The 19,945-nt window shown below is 41.1% G+C and overlaps 4 protein-coding genes across 7 annotated transcripts in view; 3 read left to right on the plus strand and 1 right to left on the minus strand.

Annotated features, from left to right (window-relative positions):
• Positions 1–302: 302 nt before the first annotated feature.
• On the minus strand, positions 303–4,534 carry depdc4 (DEP domain containing 4). Its single transcript, XM_076111453.1, has 9 exons — positions 4,389–4,534; positions 3,391–3,814; positions 3,037–3,191; positions 2,717–2,912; positions 2,379–2,629; positions 2,088–2,230; positions 1,862–1,987; positions 1,671–1,749; positions 303–1,581 (listed from the first exon to the last, which is right to left on the minus strand). The coding sequence occupies exons 1-9, from the start codon at positions 4,489–4,491 to the stop codon at positions 1,382–1,384; spliced, it is 1,677 nt and encodes a 558-aa protein (XP_075967568.1). The 5' UTR covers positions 4,492–4,534; the 3' UTR covers positions 303–1,381.
• A 99-nt stretch (positions 4,535–4,633) lies between these two features.
• On the plus strand, positions 4,634–9,837 carry LOC142970948 (4-galactosyl-N-acetylglucosaminide 3-alpha-L-fucosyltransferase 9-like). Its single transcript, XM_076111455.1, has 2 exons — positions 4,634–4,877; positions 6,980–9,837. The coding sequence occupies exon 2, from the start codon at positions 6,987–6,989 to the stop codon at positions 8,094–8,096; it is 1,110 nt and encodes a 369-aa protein (XP_075967570.1). The 5' UTR covers positions 4,634–4,877; positions 6,980–6,986; the 3' UTR covers positions 8,097–9,837.
• A 1,490-nt stretch (positions 9,838–11,327) lies between these two features.
• Positions 11,328–17,477, plus strand: tcp11l2 (t-complex 11, testis-specific-like 2). The gene is made up of 10 exons (XM_076111454.1): positions 11,328–11,485; positions 13,258–13,438; positions 13,566–13,698; positions 14,315–14,435; positions 14,656–14,879; positions 15,030–15,166; positions 15,319–15,503; positions 15,616–15,797; positions 16,336–16,508; positions 16,590–17,477. Exons 2-10 carry the CDS (start codon positions 13,270–13,272, stop codon positions 16,850–16,852), a joined length of 1,587 nt encoding a protein of 528 aa, XP_075967569.1. The 5' UTR covers positions 11,328–11,485; positions 13,258–13,269; the 3' UTR covers positions 16,853–17,477.
• Positions 17,478–19,093: 1,616 nt separating this feature from the next.
• apaf1 (apoptotic peptidase activating factor 1) overlaps positions 19,094–19,945 on the plus strand; it is a 34,089-nt gene continuing 33,237 nt past the window's right edge. For all 4 annotated transcript variants that reach the window (XR_012959315.1, XM_076111441.1, XM_076111442.1 and 1 more), the window contains exon 1: positions 19,094–19,251. The gene's annotated coding sequence lies outside the window, so the exon portion shown is untranslated. The remainder of the gene's footprint in view (positions 19,252–19,945) is intronic.

A 19,945-nucleotide genomic window follows, 5' to 3' on the forward strand; every position in this document is an offset into this window, starting at 1 on the left:
GCACTGCTTTGCAGCCGCTCCAAATAAACTGTACATAAAGTCTCTAAAAAATAGAGTATGTGATCAAGAATTATATTTTAAAAATGCAGTTGCAATATGGCTGACATTTCTAATCAGGTAATCTATGTGGCGGTCACATAATTTGGTGTAGTATGGGGGGGGGTGGAAAATAAATCACTGTAATTCATTAAGGTAACCTCTGTAGAAATATCTAATTTGAACTGTCTCTTGTTAGCAAACCCAGAAGATCATCCATGAACTCTACTAGTACACACACACACTAAAAAAACGACAGCAAAATCTTGTTTGAGTGAACATCAGTTCAAACTTTTATTAGACATGTTGTCACAAAAGACAATAAAGCATCATAAAGTGCAATCGAACATGATTTCAGTGTATGTAGAGAACAAAACAGGCAGACTGAAATGAAATTTGCCTCCAAATTACTTCTGCATGACCATGGCAAATAATTAAAATACAATCTGAGGCATCACACCACAGATTAAATTAGTCCAACATAACATTAAGTCATTATTTAGCACACATCTTTTGTAAAAACACATGTCTGAAGTAAAATCCTCACGATCAAAAGACATTCGATTAATGCTTAAAACCCCTGTAAATTCAAACATATTATATTAAACTGAGCTATGGTTAGCCGATCTGCTTCCATTTCATATTAGTTTTAATTTGTAAAATCTTCACCAGACGATCTGTCTCCATATCTAACAAAAACAAGTCAGTGTTAAACCTTATTCAGCTACATTAGTGTTGTGTTTATTTTTTCCCTTAACCACACTACAGGAAGCTACAGCAAGCCTGGAAAACAACAAAATAATAGTCACAATAGTGTTATTCTTCATTAGACATGTAGAAATATTAATGCCTGATCAAAGTGCACAGCATTACTTCTACACACCACATGTCCAAAAGCATTTCCAATAGTTTATCCAAATACAGCATCCATACCTGGACCAGGAAGTAACACCGATGAGTACACAAGCTTTACACCGATTGCAGCCTCAAAACAGCTTCAAGAAAGAATTCAAGAGTATTAGATCTCAAAATGCTTCAAATTGCAATGTTCCTTAAATAGAAAATGCATCCAGTGCTACAGGACTATAAGAACTATAATAACACTTAATATCTACAAGCTCAACTATTGTAGGCCTCTTGTGACTTAGTCTACAGCCATGCTGCAGCAGCACCATTTGTATTAATTTCAGTAATATCTACACAGATCAATCGCTAAAGACAGCTCGTTTGATTAGACCCATGATGTGCATTAACTTATCATTCTTCAGTGTAAGAGCTGTACCGCTGCAAACTGGCTTTGTGAAGTGCGCACAGGAAGCCAAACCCAACGGCCCCGTCGGTTCCTTCAGAAAGTGCTGGAGAGATGATGGAGGAAGACCACAGGGTGGTGTTTCTCAAACTCTTTGAGCAGCCTCCTCCTCTTCTTGGCAGGTATGGTTTCGCTGGAGGAAATATGGCGAAGGAGCTGTTTGAGGCTCTCCAGCGTGGTTGCCTCTCGCTGGTCCTCGTACTCCTGTGGCGTCACCTGCTGGCAGAAGGTGAACGCTGCAACACAGAGAGGGGAAGAGGACATTGGCGTTTTGACAATATGAAGTTTTCTGTACATGTATAAGGTGTATATGTATTTGACTTACTGGCAATTGAGTCGGGGTCTATTCCCTGCTGCATAGTCCTTAGTGTTCTCCTCACAGCTTCAATAAGGGATGTGGGAGTCTGTATTTATCACAGGAAGAAAGAGTAAACATCATTTTAAAAATGTTAAGTGATGTGAACGCTGTCTTTAAAATAGCATGTTATTAAAACCTGAATTAAAACGTAAGTGTACCTTGAAGAGCTCCGTGCAGTTGTCCATGAGAAACAGCACCAGGGTTTCGCTCTGGGGTCGAGTCAATTCATGATTCTGGACGATGGCTCTCTGAAAAGCGCGGCAGACTGAGGCCCTGTTATCAATCTGAGAGGAAACCCACCAGAAGGTCAACGATAGATACCAACACATTGCACAATGTACAGCATGGGCAGTGAACACTATAACTGGTTTGGCCAAAAAATACCTGTTTCTGAAGACGGCAAGCATCTGGGTGAGCCGCTGTAGCCATGAAGGCCAGTAGTCTCCGGAGTTCATCTCTCACGCTGGTCTCCAGCAGTCGGAAACACAGCTGAGATGCTTTGATGGCTTCCTGCACCTTCCCTTCCCCTGGAAAGAAACAAGATGTGGTCAAGAAAGGAGAAGGAAAAGGATTTAACCTTCATGGATGTGAACAGTCTCAGAGGCACGGACACTTGTTGCATCATTGTTTACACACTTTTCATCTGATGTCAACACAAACCGTATCAAGTCTCACCCAGCGAGTTCAGAATTGCAGCATGTATGTCCAGGTGGCGTCCTGAGAGAAGCGGAGCTTTTTCCTGTCCACCGTAGTACTTGGCAATGGTGTCAAAGAGCAGTCTCTTTTGGCTCGCCGTCTGCTCCGCCCGGTCCTCTTCTGCAAAGGCGTCGACGACTTCGTGGCTGAGCTGTTCCCCTGCGACCACAATCAGCTGGTCGGGAAAGAGCTCCAAGCAGTCTGCCGCCGCCGACAGCCAGCCATCCAACCTGAAGACAGTGACGGTGACTGTTGGAATACATGGACAAATATTTGTTGCTTCCACAACTGCAAAAGCTTTTAATCAGAGCACTGACTTGGGCAGATTAAGGGTGTCGGACAGCTCTCTCTCCAGGCATGTGTTGGAGATAACCAGGTCCTGGGAGGCCAGAGGAGCTCTGCAGGTCTGGAGCTGAACCCTGGCAGGAGAGGTCAGGATGGAGTCCAGCATGGGCAACTCCACTACATGCAGCAGCTGCAGCAGCGTCTGCTGCTTCCAAACCTCATCCACCACTAGGGAAGGAGGAGGAAAGAGCAGGAAGAGGAAAACATATTGGGAGGGGGAAAATATCTGTCTACCATAAATTGTCATTTCCCCACCATACTGGCAAATACTGACAGACTTGCTCCGTCTTACCAGCTTTGGACAGAAAGGCAGAAGTAGCGGGGGTTGTGTTTAGAGCTGGAGACACGGTCGGTCGCAGGTCGATGGTCCTCAGCAGCCTCTCAACCCTCCTGTCTGACGACCCGACAGCCAGGGGATTAGAGATCGTCCCCAGTTCATTCAGCCTCCTGAAAACAAAAAGAAGCATTATGGGGATTAATAAGCGCTGTGGAAATAATTCAGGTGTGAACATTACAAACAATATTCAATCTAATGCTGAATTAGGGGTTGGTTTAACTTCTGAATTTATGATTACTCAACTGCAACTCTGCCTTTTAAGACCTAGCAAAGACATCATGAAAGATAAAATCAATCGCAAAAACCAACCTGGAGCTCTTCTTCCTCTTAAGCCCCTGTTCCTCCTGGGGCATGTTTTCTGTGTCACTATCGCCCTCCTTCATGGCAGAGTTGGGGAACGCTTTATATTCCAGAAAACGGTAAAGGCTGCAGCCGCCATCCTCAAAGGTCACTTCCTTGTCCCTGCGAAACAGCTTCGTACCCACCGGTTCGAACACCTTGGCCTCCATCAGAGCCTGGCAGAGCCGAGCAGCTTTGAGGCGCGACACTTCACTCGTGCAAAACACCACATTCTGCATCAAGTAACTGAGGACCGCATCCACGGCGTCCGAGCCCGTGAAACACTCGGCGTGGACGCGTAGATGCCTTCTACGGCGGCGCACCTCCACCTGGAGCTGCAGGGCCTGGATGATGTTGTGCCACAGCTGGGTGGCACCGAAGGGCCCCGAGAAGCCTGGGGGTCAGAGGAAAAGGGGTCGAGGCCAGAGCTAAAAATGTTATGATGAACTTCATGCAGGATAAGCCCATTGATTTACATGCCGTTACTGTACCAGATTTGAGGTTAGCTTATGTTCTACTGTATATCAAAAATGATGGAGCAGTAAACGTTGCAGCCTTAACAGTATAGTTGTCCCTGACATATTCATCATTTCACTGGAAACCAGTAGAGTAAGTGGAATATATTTATAGTACAGTAACGTTAGATATACTCAGGTGCTTACTTGAGTATTTCCATTATGCTTCGTTAGATTCAAAACATACGAGTTTATAAATGCTGATGATACATTGTTATAGACTAAACTATCCGCTGGTGCAGCTCCACGTCGCCCAACTGCAACAGTAAAAGTCAGCTTACGCATCAATCATCAGTAATAACAATCCCATAATATGCTTTTGAAGTATTTTAACACTAGACGCCAACGCCTTAACATGTATTTACACGGCTATGCTTTGTTTGTGTGGCTGCATTCATACAAAGGGTAGATTAGAGAACGATAATTTGTTCAGCGTTAATACTCAGATCTTACCATTCTGTATATTTTCACGAAAACTTCTCGTTTGGCTGTTCAACCTTCTGAAACGAGGAGTTAAATCAACCGCCATTACGAGCTGTCCGTATGACGTAGGCATCCTCTTCTTCTTCTTCTTCCTAACATAACAAAGTAGCGCGCGCTGCTGCTCTCTACAGGCGATAACTGGTACTGCGAGCCCTTTCTAATTTATGCCTCACAAAAATGACGCTTAAAATATTTAAATACATTTTTTTAAAGAAAACACACTAAAAAACGATAATGCAGTTGTTGTTTTGCTTTATTTTCCATCTTTCCTACATACTATATTGCACCGACTCCACCTGCTTTTTTTTTATACTTTTACTGGAGTAATTGTCCAGTAAGGTATCTTTACTTTTACTCAAGTATGGCTTTTGGGTACTTTATACACCACTGGATAGAACGCAGGATCACTTCCTCTTCCTTACATTGATCCACTGAAGCGCTGCAGAGACGACAAACACAGTAAGAGGCACTTTAATCACTATTTGAAGATGAAACTGTTCTGTTAAAAAAAAAGTGTTTTTGTGCTTAATTTTGATGCAGGTGGACATTTTTACAGACTGATCAGTTTAGTTTGTGAACGTTCCAAGAGACATTTTATTAAGCGTTAAAAAGTTTTTACGCATTAAAAATATCCATAAACTGTGCAGATGATCCAATAACATTAATTCATATATATATATATATATATATATATATATAAACACAAAAACACAGACGAACCAGTCTGAGGGCGACGGTGGACTCTGACGTGCAACAAATACATATTTTTCGAGCAGAGCAAATAAGGGTATGACCCAAACACATGTTTTTGTTTTTAGAGTTATATAACATATGCGTTATATTGATTACAACATTTTACTTTTCAAAGGACTTCATACCTTTTAGAGCATGTTTGGCCCCAGTATATATTTTTACTCTTTTATGACCGTACAGCACATATACAATATTAGAACCTGCTAAAAGAGTTCTATACCTTTTGTCTGATTCATACACGATATGGTCCTTCTTTGTGGCTCTAAATGTTTATTTTTTTGTAGGATTTAAATCATTACGTCGCTGTTTTTCTGTTGTATGGGGAGCGACGGCTTGTCGGAGACAGTAATAAGATATAATCAAAAAGTAAAAGAAATGTCCAATAAGATCGCCGGGGCGGCTCTTTCTGTATTTAGGTACAATAATACATAGCAAATGATCAAATGAAATTCGGTCATATAAAACATATTTCCCCAAATGAAGAAGTGCGTTCTGTTGCAACATATCCTCATACAACACGCACCTCCATAAATATACTCCTCGTGCGTCTTCGAACGTCAGCAGCACCCGTCAATTTCCGCTCGTTACATGCGTCTTTTTTATCTTTAGTGGAAGAAAAATGGAATTTAGGCAAAGATATACACGATTGTAATGGAGATTGATGGAGCAAAAAAAAAATGCGAAAATGCAAAGCTGAGGTCAATGATGTGCCTCAATGGCCTCATATGATGGAATCATTTTGTTGTTTAATCAACCTCTGATAGTTCATCAGGCAAAAGTACTGAACAGTCTGTATCATACCTGTGAGAAATTTAAAAAAAAAAAAAAAAATTATATATATATTGTCCACTGTGCTAAACAAAGACAGACATCAGTGTAACATTTGTAATAAGCACTTACATCAATAAAATAAGGTCCATGTCACAGCTCCGCCCCTTATCTCCTGTCTCTTTATTTCTCACTCACCTCACTCACCTATCAGCTCATTCAGTGCACCTGTCAGCCTCCCTCATCATCAGCCTAACTCCCTTCACCTGCCTCTGTTCACTAATCAAGCACTCCCTCCTCATCAGCACAACTCCCCTCACCTGCCTCTATCCAGCCACTATTTAAACCCCTGCCTCTCAGGCACTCCTTGCCAGATCATTGCTATGTCTACCTGTCCATTTGGCTCGTCCTTTTCCCGGTTTCCCCGTCTTCCTTCCCTGCCTCGTCCTGCTGGATTTCCCCCCCGCCTCTCTTGTCACATCCATGTATTCCCTGTTCTCCAAGGAGATATCGACTTTTCAACGTGTCACTGGCACCAAATACCAATAAAGCACTGGAATATTTGAATAAAGGCAATGTTTGTATATCAAAGTTTATATTTAACCAGGGATTTGAGCTGTGTCACTTCATATTTGACCACACCCAATTCTGAAAACAGGGACGTGTCACTTTCAGTTATAGTCTGCTAGATTTAAAGTATGTAACAGATGAACAATAATCTTTCGCATGTGTTGTGAGATAGATTTTGCGTATTTAGGTAGAACAAGCTTTACAATGGAGAAATACAATACATCAAACTTGTACTTCCCTCCGTAAATGTACTGATAATTTAACGTTTCGTTCGATGCCAGAAAATTAAATAGAATTTCAGTGACTTTGTGATTTTACATGTTTTGAGTTTTGGAAATTCTAGCGGTAATGACAACTTGTGTTTACATAAATTATTGTATCGCAAATCACTGGCTTACAGTCAGACAACTCAATGCATTGTCCATTCAAATGTCCTGTCTCCAATCAATGGATCCATTCTCTCTCCAAAGGTGAACCATGTCCTGCTCGGCCTGCCAGTGGACTTCTCTGCGTCCGTTTCTCTCCGGCAGTCTGGTGATGTTGTGCTTTATCAGCCTTTTTATCATGTACAGGTCTGACATCAAGTACCTAGATTTTGGAAAAGACAGTCAGTTTTGTCCTGCGTTTCTGTGTGGAGATAAAGCACAGATCCATCACCCAAACCCCAAAAGCGTTACAAAGCTGGACGCTGAGAATGACACTATTGTGCTGATCTGGATGTGGCCATTTGGCTACAGATTTGAGCTCGACTGCAACACTTTTGATATCAAAAGATGCCACTTAACAGGTGACAAGACGCTTTACCAAAAAGCCCACGGGATTATCTTCAATCACGGGGACATGAATGGAAATTTAGAAAACTTGCCCAAAATGCCACGTCCCAGTTTTCAGAAATGGGTGTGGTCAAATATGGAGTCACCCGCAAACTCACCTCGAATCCTTGGTCTTAATCGAGTATTCAACTTGACATGCAACTATCGCCATGATTCAAATATTCAAGTGCCTTATGGGTATCTGCTGCCAGTGACATCTGAAGATAAGAGTTTCAAACTGCCGGCAAAGGACAAGTTGGTGTGTTGGATTGTGAGCAACTGGGCCAGGCAGCAAAAGAGGGTGCAGTACTACAATGAACTGAAGAAATACGTCAAGATTCATACTTATGGACAAGCCTTTGGTCATCATATAAGCAACGAAGACTATCCAAAAATACTTTCTAGTTGTAAATTCTACCTCTCCTTTGAAAACTCCATCTACGAAGACTACATCACAGAGAAGTTCTACAATCCTTTAATTTGGGGAAGTGTACCCGTAGTTCTGGGCCCTCCAAAACAAAATTATGAGGACCATGCCCCACCTGATTCTTTCATTCATGTCAATGACTTTTCTTCTCCACAGAAGTTGGCAGAGCGGCTACTTTACCTTGACCAAAATAACGCTGAGTACATGCGATTCTTTAACTGGAGAAGCATCTTTAAAGTTAAAAGGTCTGAGTTCGGAAGAGAACATGCCTGCAAAACGTGTAGATACTTACAAAATCACAAGGAGTACCAAGCTTTTGATGATCTGATCAGCTGGTACTGGGGTTGAGAGGAAGTGATTGCTCACATCGAAACTCTACACTCTGTGTCTTTCACACTTCGTTGCTTAGAAGGTGTCGAAATGCAGTCGGCTGATATATTTGTGAAGAAATGACAGATGGTCTGCAGTGATAGGAAGCTTGGATTGTGTGGTTGTGCATGTAGTTTCATGTATAGTCTTAGAAAAGTTAGACATTACATTTTACATTAAGGGGCCAAGGAGAAGATTTTTGAGCATTGTGACCTATCACAAGTTTACCTGGAGATCATTCTCACAAACGTTTGTTCTTTTATTATTTTAATTGCTTTTTGCATTGGCTGCTGCCATCCCAATACAATGAGGTGGATAGAATTGAGTTACTGGAGTTCATGGCATTGAAACATTACCTACTCGACAGCATCTCAGAGATGCATATCTGAAAAGCTGCCTCCATGGCTAGACATAACTAGAGGTAAGCGCTAATATACAGTATGTATATATTTTGGTCATTAGGTCTTTTTTTTTTTATGTGTTTATCTCGTTTTGGTCCCAGACCAAAGAAAAGCGCTGAACCAACCCCAATTGTCTTCTTCTTTTTTTGTAATATCCTTCTGTATGCGCTTTTATTATGTGGTAATAACATTTAACTGTACATTATGCAAATGTTTTTAAGCATTTTGTTTTTCATCAAGAAGTGTTCATATTAAGAATGAGCAACGCAACAACATTTTATTTCTTAAATCGAGACTCAATTTCTCATAAATAATTGTTACACTTTTTAATTAATATCAGCGATTCTAACTCAAGTGTCAATTTTTGAATGGAAATTCTACTTTAGTGCCAGTTGTTTATGTGATGTTATACGAAAGGCCCAACAAAGCACGACAACTAAGGTAAGACTTAAACCCAGATAAAACAGTACAATAGATGAAAGGAAGAAAAAACAGTTGATACAATAAATAAAATAATTTAGTAAAATCAACAAATAAAACAGTAAAGCGACGACATCACATAAAAGCGAGTCTGTAAAAATGTGTTTTAAGAAGTGATTTAAAAGAGATTACAGATTCTGCGAGCCTCATCTCCTCAGGCAGGTTGCTCCAAAGCCGACTGGCCCTGATGGCAAAAGCACGGTCGCCTTCAGTGTTCAGCCTCGACTTTGGAACAGACAGAAGGGCCCCACCTGAACGTTTTGGTTTAGGGTGATCTGAAACAAAGCAGTGCCGATAGTTCAGGGAGACAACAGCAGCAGCAACAGGAAGGAAGGTGCTCTGGTTTCTCACCACACACCACACATGAAGCAGCTTCTCACAAAAGACACTCTTTATACAACCTGAATGCAGCACAATTATAGTGATCATGGAGTCATGTTTCATGTGTTGCATGACTTTGTCAGGGGGAACTGACATTTTACTCGTGCAATATCAATATCACTGGCCAACATCAATGTGTCCTTTAAGCAATAATGTAGATTCTCCTTCACACCTTTCCTTAACCCTGTGACGATTTCCATAGAGGTCAATGAAAAGTGGTTATGGAGCAGACGTTAGGAGGTAATCTTTGGACTTTTTGACCGCAGCCACGTTGTGGGGCCAGCTATAAAGATTGACCACCTGAGCATTGATGGTCTCTTCCCTGGCTGACACGGCTGCTGTTTAGGGTTGCTTGCTCCACACATTTCCACACATGCTGACATTGCTGATTAATGACTCCATGGTTTTGTGTAGTTAATGTTATTCTATAAATAAATGTGGGTTTTTTTATTACTTTTCACTCGTGTGGTCTCTCATTATTGTCACAGCCTTTGAGCCGGGGTGTAACACAATAAGCTATAGTTACCTTCACACCTGGAAATAAACACATATACTAGTGAAGAGCTCCCCTGGCCAAATCAGTGCTCTAAGGAGCATTTTGATCGGGCCCATGGCTGCGGCAGCTGGCTGCAAATTCCATCTTTTTGGAAGAATAATACAATTAAGGCAAAGACATACATGATTAGAATGGAGAGTGGAACAATGGAAAAAGTGGAACAATGCAATGTTGAGGTCAATGACCACTCAAGTTCACCAGAGAGAACACAAATTGTCTCCATGTCTGAAATAAAACATTTGGCTATGATCAAACTTTCATGCTTTAGTCTTTGACTGAACAATTGGGTGAGATTAGTGCTCTGATTTTGTATTACAATATTAGCTATGCCTCAATGGCCTCTTATGATGGAATATTTGCTTTATTGTTATATCCCACAAGTTGTTGTTTCTTGTTCTTAGCAAAATAATCCAAATCCATGTTGTCCCGGACATTGTTGTGCCAGGGGTTGGACCTCACATACTGTAAGTGTCGTAACCACGTGGGAAAACGACGCTCCACCCAAAGACAGAAACATAAGCACACAATTACAACCACCAAGGAAAAGAGGAGAGATGATTTGTGTTTTGAAAAATAAACACTTGACATGGCTTCAATAATCATTGTAAAAATCTTTCTTTTGTCTTACACTTAGTAGCCTATCAAGATTGCAGATATTCTTCTACAGTGCTGCCACTTCTCTTAGAGCTCACAAAGTCATGCTTTAGCGTGTTATTGATTTTTAAGAAACTCAGATATAATATAAATTGTTATGATACGTTAGAGAAATTATCTATATGTCTTTATAATTGGGTGAAGCCCCCTCCCTCTGGAACTCTCTCCCCAAACACATCCGAGACTGCACTGAACTTTCCATATTCAAATCACAGATCAAAACCCACCTGTTCAAAACTGCTTTTAATGTGTGACCACTGTTGTGTATTTTATGTTTTTAGTGTATTGCTTTTATATATGATGATTTTAATGTAAAGTGTCTTTGAGTTTCATGAAAAGCGCTATATAAATAAAATGTATTATTATTATTATTATTATTATTAAGTTATGGTCTTTATAATGTGCTGTGTAACTCAGGACTCGAATTTTCTTTTAAAAACTGATGTGGCAATGACAGACCTTCAAATAAGGGGTGAGTCCCCCCCTAGTGTCTTTCAGACGTACATACATGTACAGTAGGCCTACACTGCTGTAAACACACTGACGTCACATCCGTAAACACAGTCGTCCCACGTGAAACAGAGTGGAGCGTACCATTTCCACCAAGGGCGACACAATGTAGAATATCGTATCAAGTTGGACGTGTGCCTTTAGTTATACGTATGCCAGTTTAAAACTTGCATTTTTAATCAAAACACTTGAATCTTGAATCGCAAACCTCCTGTTCGCCTTTGCTTGGCCGTTGATGGACCCTATGTAAGAAATGGTTTCGCCCATTTGTCCTCAGAGCCAGCTGGGGTAACCGAAGACCTTTAACACAGAGAGACGAGCATTACACAACGACGACGGATCTTCACTTTAGAGTATCTATCTCCTTTTCCGGACACTTGAATGAGGTAAAGGGAGCTCATTTTTACTCAAATTGAAATTGTGACTCACTCGGCTGGTTTTGTTAGTAACTTTACGTTAATTTTTGGCTTTGAGTTTGGCTTCGTGGTGGAGCGGAAACGTGGGCACGTACACGCCAACGGTCATGTTTACTAAAAACAAAGACTGAATATGGCATAGTGTATTAAATGTGCACGAAGTTGTTGTTATGGTCTGCTGCTCAGATCACGTGTACCCACTTCTTACGCGTGTGTGGATATTTCTTTCTTCTTTTTTTTTATCCACTTGCAAAGCAACACAACCAAGGATTTTCCATGTGGGGGTGAGCGACAGGGAGCTGCAGCCAATAACGAGAGACCCCGTGCAGTTAGCCCCGCCTCCCTGATCCAGTGCTTTGTTTACATTACACTGCAGACAAATCTGGATCCCAGAGGACTGTCTTTGTTTCTGCACAGGTTACTGTAACAATATGTTGCCTATTTGGATTCCATATTGCATTCATCCAAAACACCTGGGCAAGTTATATGGATATTGACAGATGTATTACCAGCACATTGCATTCCAATGCTGGATCGTACAGTCTACAATGAACTGACTATTTCAACTGTTTATTCAAATTTTATGTTATTGCATACTGCATTTTATTTTACCCAGCATTCAGACTGCTTTTAAGAGGATTTCTTATAATGAAGCAGCAGATGACAGAGTAGATCTAATCCGTACTGCATTGCTCCCATCGCTCTAGATAATCTCTAGAAAAATTGGCCTGCTGCGTTGCTGTGACCTAGCTGTCAAGTCGAGCAGATGATGATGTAATGAATGAGCTGTGGACACAGCAGGGGGTACATGGAAGTCACACACCCACCCTCACCCCTTGAGCTATCTTTAAACCAAATGAGCAGCGAGGGAGCGTGCATTCATTTTTGGCAGCAGATAACTGAGGCCGGGGACAGGAAGGAACACCCAAAGGGGTCACCCTGCCAGCGCAGATGATATTAGAAAGGCAGAGGAGTTTGGATTTAGCTTGTATTTTTTTACCTGTCTTTCTTATGTTAATGTCTTTATATTTGTTTGTTTGAAAGACAGACAAAACAGGGACTGGTGTAACAGGATCGTTTTGGCGATTTGAGAAGCCCTTTGTTGTCCCATGTTGCCTTGGAGATCCATATCCGAGATAAGGTGGGTCTCCAGAGCAACATGTGACAACAGAGGGCTTCTCAATAAGCTTTTGTTCAAACCTAGTTGAGGACATGGGTTCTTCTGTTTGTGTCCTGACTTTGGATAACACACACTGAAAATGTTTCTCCAAAGAATGACTTAATGCACCATCAGCTGAGTTTAATATTCTTCTCAGTAAACTCTTATTGGACATTCTTAAGAATATAGCATCTGATAGTTTGTCAGTAAATCCCATGAAAAAGACCAAAACCAACAATGCATTAGTCTGTCTCTCATTACTTTCTAACATACTCTCAAGACAGTTTTTTCCCCACTGAAGATGTACATTTTGAAAATGATCAGATTGTGAATATGTAGTTTCAGTAATTCCCTAAAACAGCTGGGCACTGTAGTTTAGCTACTCAAACAGGAGTGACTAACACAGCGGAACTACAAAGAAGAACATCCAAATTAAAGAGGAAGGACAAACTTTCCTCTTCAATTGTAAACCTGTCCCCGGTAGTAAGATCCCCTTTAACGGGTTCAGAAAGAGAACTCCTGTTTCCCTCTGCTGAAGTCACAGCCAACAAGCTATGGGTCGTAACCACCGTCTCATGTGCAGCTATAACCCAAGATGCCTCTGAATGACGAGCGACCTGGCTCCACGTCCAGCGGTGAGGAACAAGGCAGTGACGTGGAGTCGTCCTCGGAGCGCTGTGACAGCATGACGTCGACCAGCGACCTGGACTGTTCCCGGGAGAGCTTCACCAGCGACTGCTCCAGCAAACATTGCACGCCCTCCTGTGAGTTTGCCACCTCACCATTTTTCTCAAGACAACATCTGACTTACTGTTTTTGTGTCCATGATTGCCTACTAGCCGGTGTTCATTCATCTATTTTCAAAGCTTGTTCAATATTTGGTTCCCACAGCGAGCCCACCCAAAACCATAAAACTGGATGAAGTCATGGAGTCCTCCAGAGACCTGTCCAATCTCAGCATTGCCCACGAGATCATTGTGAACCGCAACTTCCACCTGGAACCAGACCGCCTACCTCAGGACAGGTATACTGTGAAAAACATCTTTCACACCCCGATCATGTTTTGTGGATTATCAGTGAGAATAAACATTAGTTTGTCAGGTAAGGTATAGATACACACACTTCCTGTTAAGGTTATTTAGCTACTTCAAAGTAAATGTCGTTCCAATGACTTCAGTTAAAGACAAGAGGTGAAATGACTCAAAATACATCATGTTGATAGTTTTTTCTTCATAGAAATTATATAGCGACACAACCTTTTGATCAAATATATGTAATGTATGTGAATCTGGATTTAATTAGACAGTAAAGAGAAAAGATGGGCGCAGCACACGTCACCGTCTGTCTCTGTTTATCTTAAGCACAACACAAGAGAGAGGACGGAGACAGAAAGAGATGAGGGGAAAGGTAAAGAAAGTGATGTCTTTAGTGGAAGAGTGAACACAGGGACAGTAGCAGATACGATACTGGCAACAATGCAACAAAAGTAGTGATTTATTTTTGTATTACTCTTTAGATGACGTCAGTTGTTTAGTACTTTGTGCACTGTCCCTACCAAAGCCCATTTCATAAATCGACATTTTTCCTGCCAGATTATATACTCGGCTAAACTAAATCGACATTTCTTTTTTTTTTTTTAGTTTATGGAAGATAGTTAGAGATAATGTCCACAAGGCCTTCTGGGACATCCTGGAGTCCGAGCTGAACGACGACCCGCCTGAGTATGGGCAAGCCATCAGATTATTGGAGGAGATCAGAGAGGTCAGCACGCACACTGTGATGTTCACAGCTTCACCAGATCTGCAGAAATTACTTAATTGCTCACATTTTCAAGGCCCTTTTTGTATCTGCTTCTCTTTATCTCCATCACCTCCTTCGTGACTGGTAGAAAATCAGTAACAAATTCAGCAACATCACTGATTAATTGAGTTATAAATAGTACTTAATATCGTTTAAGCGTAGTATCGTCCTATTTGGACAGGTTTTATTGTCCTTCCTTAATCCGGGCACCAATCGGATGCGGACCCAGATCATGGAGGTGCTGAACATGGACCTGATTCGCCAGCAGGCCGACAACGAAGCTGTAGACATCCAGGGGCTCGCCTCTTACATTATCACCACCATGGGCAAATTGTGTGCACCGGTTAGGGATGAGGATATCCAGAAGCTCCGCGAAAGCCCAGATAACACAGTGTCACTGTTCAGGTACGTAAACACATGGGATTTAAAGCCTTTAAAAAACATTTGATTTGATTTTGTCATCTGAGAGAATAATCTTTGTGAGTTAAATTATTAGGCTAATTTATAAGAAGCAAGTCAATCACGGTGGCTCTTTTTTTTTTTTTTACACCCCAGGGAGATCTTCCGTGTGCTGGACCTGATGAAGGCTGACGTAGTCAACTTTACAATCGATAACCTGAGGCCTGTGCTGCACAGGCAGGGTGTTGAATACGAGAGGGCAACGTTTCAGAGCATCCTGGACAAAACACCCAGTGAGTGAACACGGACCGAGTTTTCTCTACAGCTTTTAATACCGTGTGTTTTATCGTTTCTGTAGCCAGGTAGTACCAAAGTCTGTATTCTTGTCAAAAATAGTATTCAGAACAAACTCCTCAATCGGTATTACTGTGACAAACTTCTTCAGGTGCTTTGGAGCACACCACCTCGTGGATCAAGTCAGCACTTGATGAGCTGTCGACCCCCATCACCAAAGAACAGACTGATGGTCAGGGAAAGGGAAAGCGACTGGTGCCCGGGCCCTTTCAGGTCCTCAACGTTGCCTTCCTCCGCATCCTTACATGGGACTACGATAAGAGCCCACTGCCTGAGGTGAGTGTGTCTCTCTAAATTTTGGACAGAGCCAGGCTAGCTGTTTTCCCAGAAGACAAATCGGCAGCTTTTCCCAAAATGTGAAACTATCCCTAAATCTCTTCTTCTGCAGACCTGGATGACTGATGAGACACGTCTGCGGGAGATTCAATGGCAGCTCCAGCAGTGTGAGGCGGTAAACGAGGTGCTGCTCATTATCTACAGTACCATTGGAGGGGCTATCCAGGGTCTGCCCTCCTTGTCTGACCGCCTGAAGAGGATGATTAGTGTGCTGCTGGATGGGATGCACACCAAGTCAGTTCCTTTTTTTTTGTATCCATCTTAAAAGGATAGTCCGGGTGTTTTGACATGGGGTTGTACGAGGTACTTATCCATAGTCGGTGTATTAACTAAAGTAGATGGCGGTCAGCACACCCACAGTTTGGAGAAACCTGCAGGAGTACCAGCATGGTAGCAAAGCATTGAAGCCTACTGCTGTGGACGGGGGCTGCAGCTACATGTATTTTAGGCACCTAAAAAAAAAAAACAATGTCAGTGTATCCTAAATTTAGAATATTTTCCAACTGGTAACTGAACTCAAACTTATCTGTACTGCTATTGGCGGTCTGGTGGCTTGAAGAGAGCCTAGATAAATTCAGGGCTGACTGACTGCAAGAAGAAGCGGTGAAGATATATTCTGTAGGTAATACAAGGACTACTGATACCTCATACAACCCCACTTCAAAACACCAGAACTATCTCTTTAAATACACAGTCTTTATACAAACATACGTCTGATCATTTACATGAAACGGGAGCTCAAACCCAAACTCTCCTCTCTTCCTATCTGTAGGGACTTTAACCTAGAAGAGGCACTACGGAGCGTCAGTGCTCAGATCTGCTGTGAGCTCAACAAGTCTTTAACAGAGAGGAGCTACCCGTCCCTGAGCCCGGCGCTGCAGGCCACCCTCACAGGCCAGATCTGCAGCATCACTCAGAAGGACAATCCCATCCGCACTCTCGTTGGTAAGACAGAGTTTTTACTCGACCATGAAGATTTGTTTGGCCTTTTCTAACCTTCCTCTTCTTCATTTTGTCTCTGTGCAGAGGATCGGGTGCAGCGGTTCTTTACAGTCCTCATCTGGGATCCTAAACCCAAGATCAAACTTGAACAGGTGCCAGCTGGCTTGACTGCTATCAAGCCTGAACTAGCATTGATGGGAGCACAGTTCATCTCCCTGGTTAACTACAACAAGTCTGTCTATGGACCTTTCTACGCGGATATCATCAGGAAGCTGATGTTCAGTAGCAGTCCACCAGCAGCAAACCCTCCGCAGGACACCGCCCAGGACTCCGTCGCCTCCAATTAAAACCAAACTTTTGCTTGTGCAGTCTAAGGAGTCTTTTTGCTGCTAGACATAGCTAAAGCTAAGAGGCTACTACAATAGCTAGGCAGTGCAACTGCTCCGCTCAAGCCAGTGTACTCCAGTAGTTGGAGTTACCTTCATCGTATTGCAAATGTAGTTTTTCTCACTACATTTAGCAGTGAAGGCACTGCAGTGTAGGCGCCATGCAGTAGACATTTAATGTCCCCTGCATCCTTAGCGATAAATGCTCGAAAATATGCTTTCCTGTGAATACTTACAGCTTCAAACCTAAAACACCAGTGTTACAGCGATCCATTTCTGAACCTAATAGAGATCCCTACATGGTAAATGTGTCTGTTGTCAGACTCCTGTTATTGTAGAGGGGGAAAAGATCAAAACCGTAGTATGTCCAAAGTAAAGTTTATAAAGTAAAGAGGAAGACGTGTGTATATTTAGAAAAGTAGCACATGAGATTCCTTATGTATCAGAAAAATATTTATCACGGCTAAATCCTAAGGTAACTATATAACTGCATATAACACAAGTTTCCCCATGGACTCTTTTTGATTGTTCTCCCTTTAACTTCTTTATCATCCAGACAATTTAACGTTCAGTATTCTTTTTTTAATCCTCTGATTCTATTTTACAGCTAAAATAGAAGTAGACATAAAAAAACTGGGATTTTAACTAAAAAAAAAAAAAGAAGAAAAAAAAGTCTGCATGAGTAGCACATGTTGTGTGTTCTATACTTTTACTTATTTTCTGCCAGTGGAATACTTGTTTTATTGATTTAGTTGCTATGTTTGTTACATGATGAGGTACTGTAGTTGTTACAGTATTGCTGTGTTGGCTATTAGAACCTGTGGGAAAATGAAAGGTGCTGAACTCAAAGTGATTCTTTGCACAAAGAAATCACTTTACATAAAATGTGGTAAGTTGTTGTTCTTGTTTCTTCTGTACCACAGTTAATATAATAAAACTTTAAAAAGAAAATTGATGTTCTTGAAAAACCGCCATATGTTTCAACTTCATCTTAAAAGTCATATAATAACAATGTAGGCATGTTAATGTGAATGGTCTTTTTTCATGAATTTTGATTTAATGTGTTTTAAAAAGACCTTAACCTCAATAGTTGTCTATTGCTGGTTCTAAGGCGATTTAATTATTAAATGTATAGAAATAAAAAGGGAGGTATATGTAGATGTATATAACATTAATAAACTATAATACTTAACATGTCAATCAAACATTCAAAATTTTGGATGACGAATGATTTTGCCATGAAAAACATCCCTGATTAGACGCTGCTGTTGATGTTAGGAGGGAAGTTATGATCAACAACCTGGAAAAATAAATTTAGGAGTTATCTCCTTACTGATAACATATGGGCCAAATTAATTTCAGGGCACTGATATCACTAAATGGAGATACAGTGGTGGAATTTTGATTCATAGACTACTTACTAGTGTTTTGCAGGTCCAACAACAAGCTGATTTATTCACAGCATTGCACAGTTAATCTATTTATTTATTCAGTAAATGGTACAGACATCAGACATCCTAGACTTCACATATTGCTAAGAAAGACAAATCACAGACTAAAATAAACATCAGGGAGATGGAGAAACAAACAGAGAAAATGTAGACAGCATGTTTAAATCATAAACATGACAGATCACCACATAATTGGTTATAATAATGCATGGAAGACAAACCTTTCTTATTATCATAAAACATTACATGTTTCAGAGACTGCATTAAATGTAAAATCTTACGTAAAATAAACGGAGGGATTAGTTAATCTATTTATGGCTACATATAATTGCATTATCAGTGCATCATTGTACTGCGGAATAAACAGCATGCTCTCATCTCTTGCTGTCACCGGGCAGTAATGTTCCCTTCAAATGTAGTCCCAAAACCTTGCAATACAGGAGTTACAAACAAATATGGACACTTTTTGGATTACCAAACAATGTGAAATGAAAAGCATTGAGAGTGTGTCACAAACCTAGATATAAATATTATACTGTAAGCAAAGACCTTTGGTTAAACTAGTTACAACTGAGTAAAAGCTTAAAAAAACGCTTAATAATGAGCAAACGCGCTTATTAACGAGCAGACGAAGAGTCCCTGAAAGCAGCATCAGTTTGCCTAGTTACAAATCCGTGAAACGTATGACCTCACATGTCACATGGTTCAAACCTCGCCACGCAATTGGCTGCTTCACACCGGCGTAGTTGTTTTTGTTGTGAACCCGGAAGCTCTCTTCTTTCGAAATTGGGCGTGTAGAACAACGTTCACAGAAAAATAAATAGCTTTTTCATACACTGGATTTTTTAAAAACGTACAACTATACACAGATCAACATTCACCTTCCACGGGAAAGAAAAGAAGATATTCGTAAGTATCTACTGGTTGTTACTTTCTTTGTCTCACTTACCAGCAAGTCAGAGTGAGAGAAGTGAACTTGTCGAGACAGGTATTGAAATGAGCAAAGTGTGTCAGCCGAATGTAGGTCACCTACCTACAGCAGGTGAATCATAAGATATAGATCGCGATGAAGTAACTAAGAGTCCAGTTAAGCCCTGACTCTCAGTATGTGTATTCAGTTTCACACTGAGTGGCTGGCCCTGCAGATCTGTGTAAAAGTAGCTGCTCACTCACCATTTCATTGATCCCGTTCAGGAGAAAAAGTCAGATAAAAGTTATATTAACCAGGTCTTAACTTTGACCTTCTTACTTTAGAACAAAATATCATGGATTAAATGTCACTTCTGTGTTGTAGAGCTGTGAACAGCTGATTAGCTCTTGTAGTTTCACTTTTAGGATCTTCTGGTTCCTCTTTTTGATTGTGTGTAAGTACATTAAATAGAAGCGTGTTCACACGTTTGATTATTTTGGGGCATGTTTGTCATGTAGGTCAGCAACTAACAATTGTTTTCATTATCAGTACAGTTACAGCTCCCCAGTATGTCTATTTTAAGCATTTGGAGGGAAATCTTTGCCTTTTATTTGAGATTAGAGACATGCAACCAAGGTCTGAAGCCTACATGTTGACGCCCAAAGTTAGGGAAATAACTACGACGGTATATTG

Source organism: Anarhichas minor, unplaced genomic scaffold (assembly GCF_050575085.1).
Source record: "Anarhichas minor isolate MPS153535 unplaced genomic scaffold, ASM5057508v1 ptg000045l, whole genome shotgun sequence".
NCBI lineage: Eukaryota > Metazoa > Chordata > Actinopteri > Perciformes > Anarhichadidae > Anarhichas > Anarhichas minor.

Coding starts and splice junctions, on each gene's coding strand:
- tcp11l2 (XM_076111454.1), top strand. CDS start 13,270: ATGCCTCTGAATGACGAGCGACCTGGCTCCACGTCCAGCGGTGAGGAA. Junction 14,436..14,655: donor TATTGGAGGAGATCAGAGAG/GTCAGCACGCAC, acceptor CTATTTGGACAG/GTTTTATTGTCCTTCCTTAA. Junction 14,880..15,029: donor AACACAGTGTCACTGTTCAG/GTACGTAAACAC, acceptor TTTACACCCCAG/GGAGATCTTCCGTGTGCTGG.
- depdc4 (XM_076111453.1), bottom strand. CDS start 4,491: ATGCCTACGTCATACGGACAGCTCGTAATGGCGGTTGATTTAACTCCT. Junction 2,630..2,716: donor GACACCCTTAATCTGCCCAA/GTCAGTGCTCTG, acceptor CACTGTCTTCAG/GTTGGATGGCTGGCTGTCGG. Junction 2,231..2,378: donor TGCAATTCTGAACTCGCTGG/GTGAGACTTGAT, acceptor GTTTCTTTCCAG/GGGAAGGGAAGGTGCAGGAA.
- LOC142970948 (XM_076111455.1), top strand. CDS start 6,987: ATGTCCTGCTCGGCCTGCCAGTGGACTTCTCTGCGTCCGTTTCTCTCC.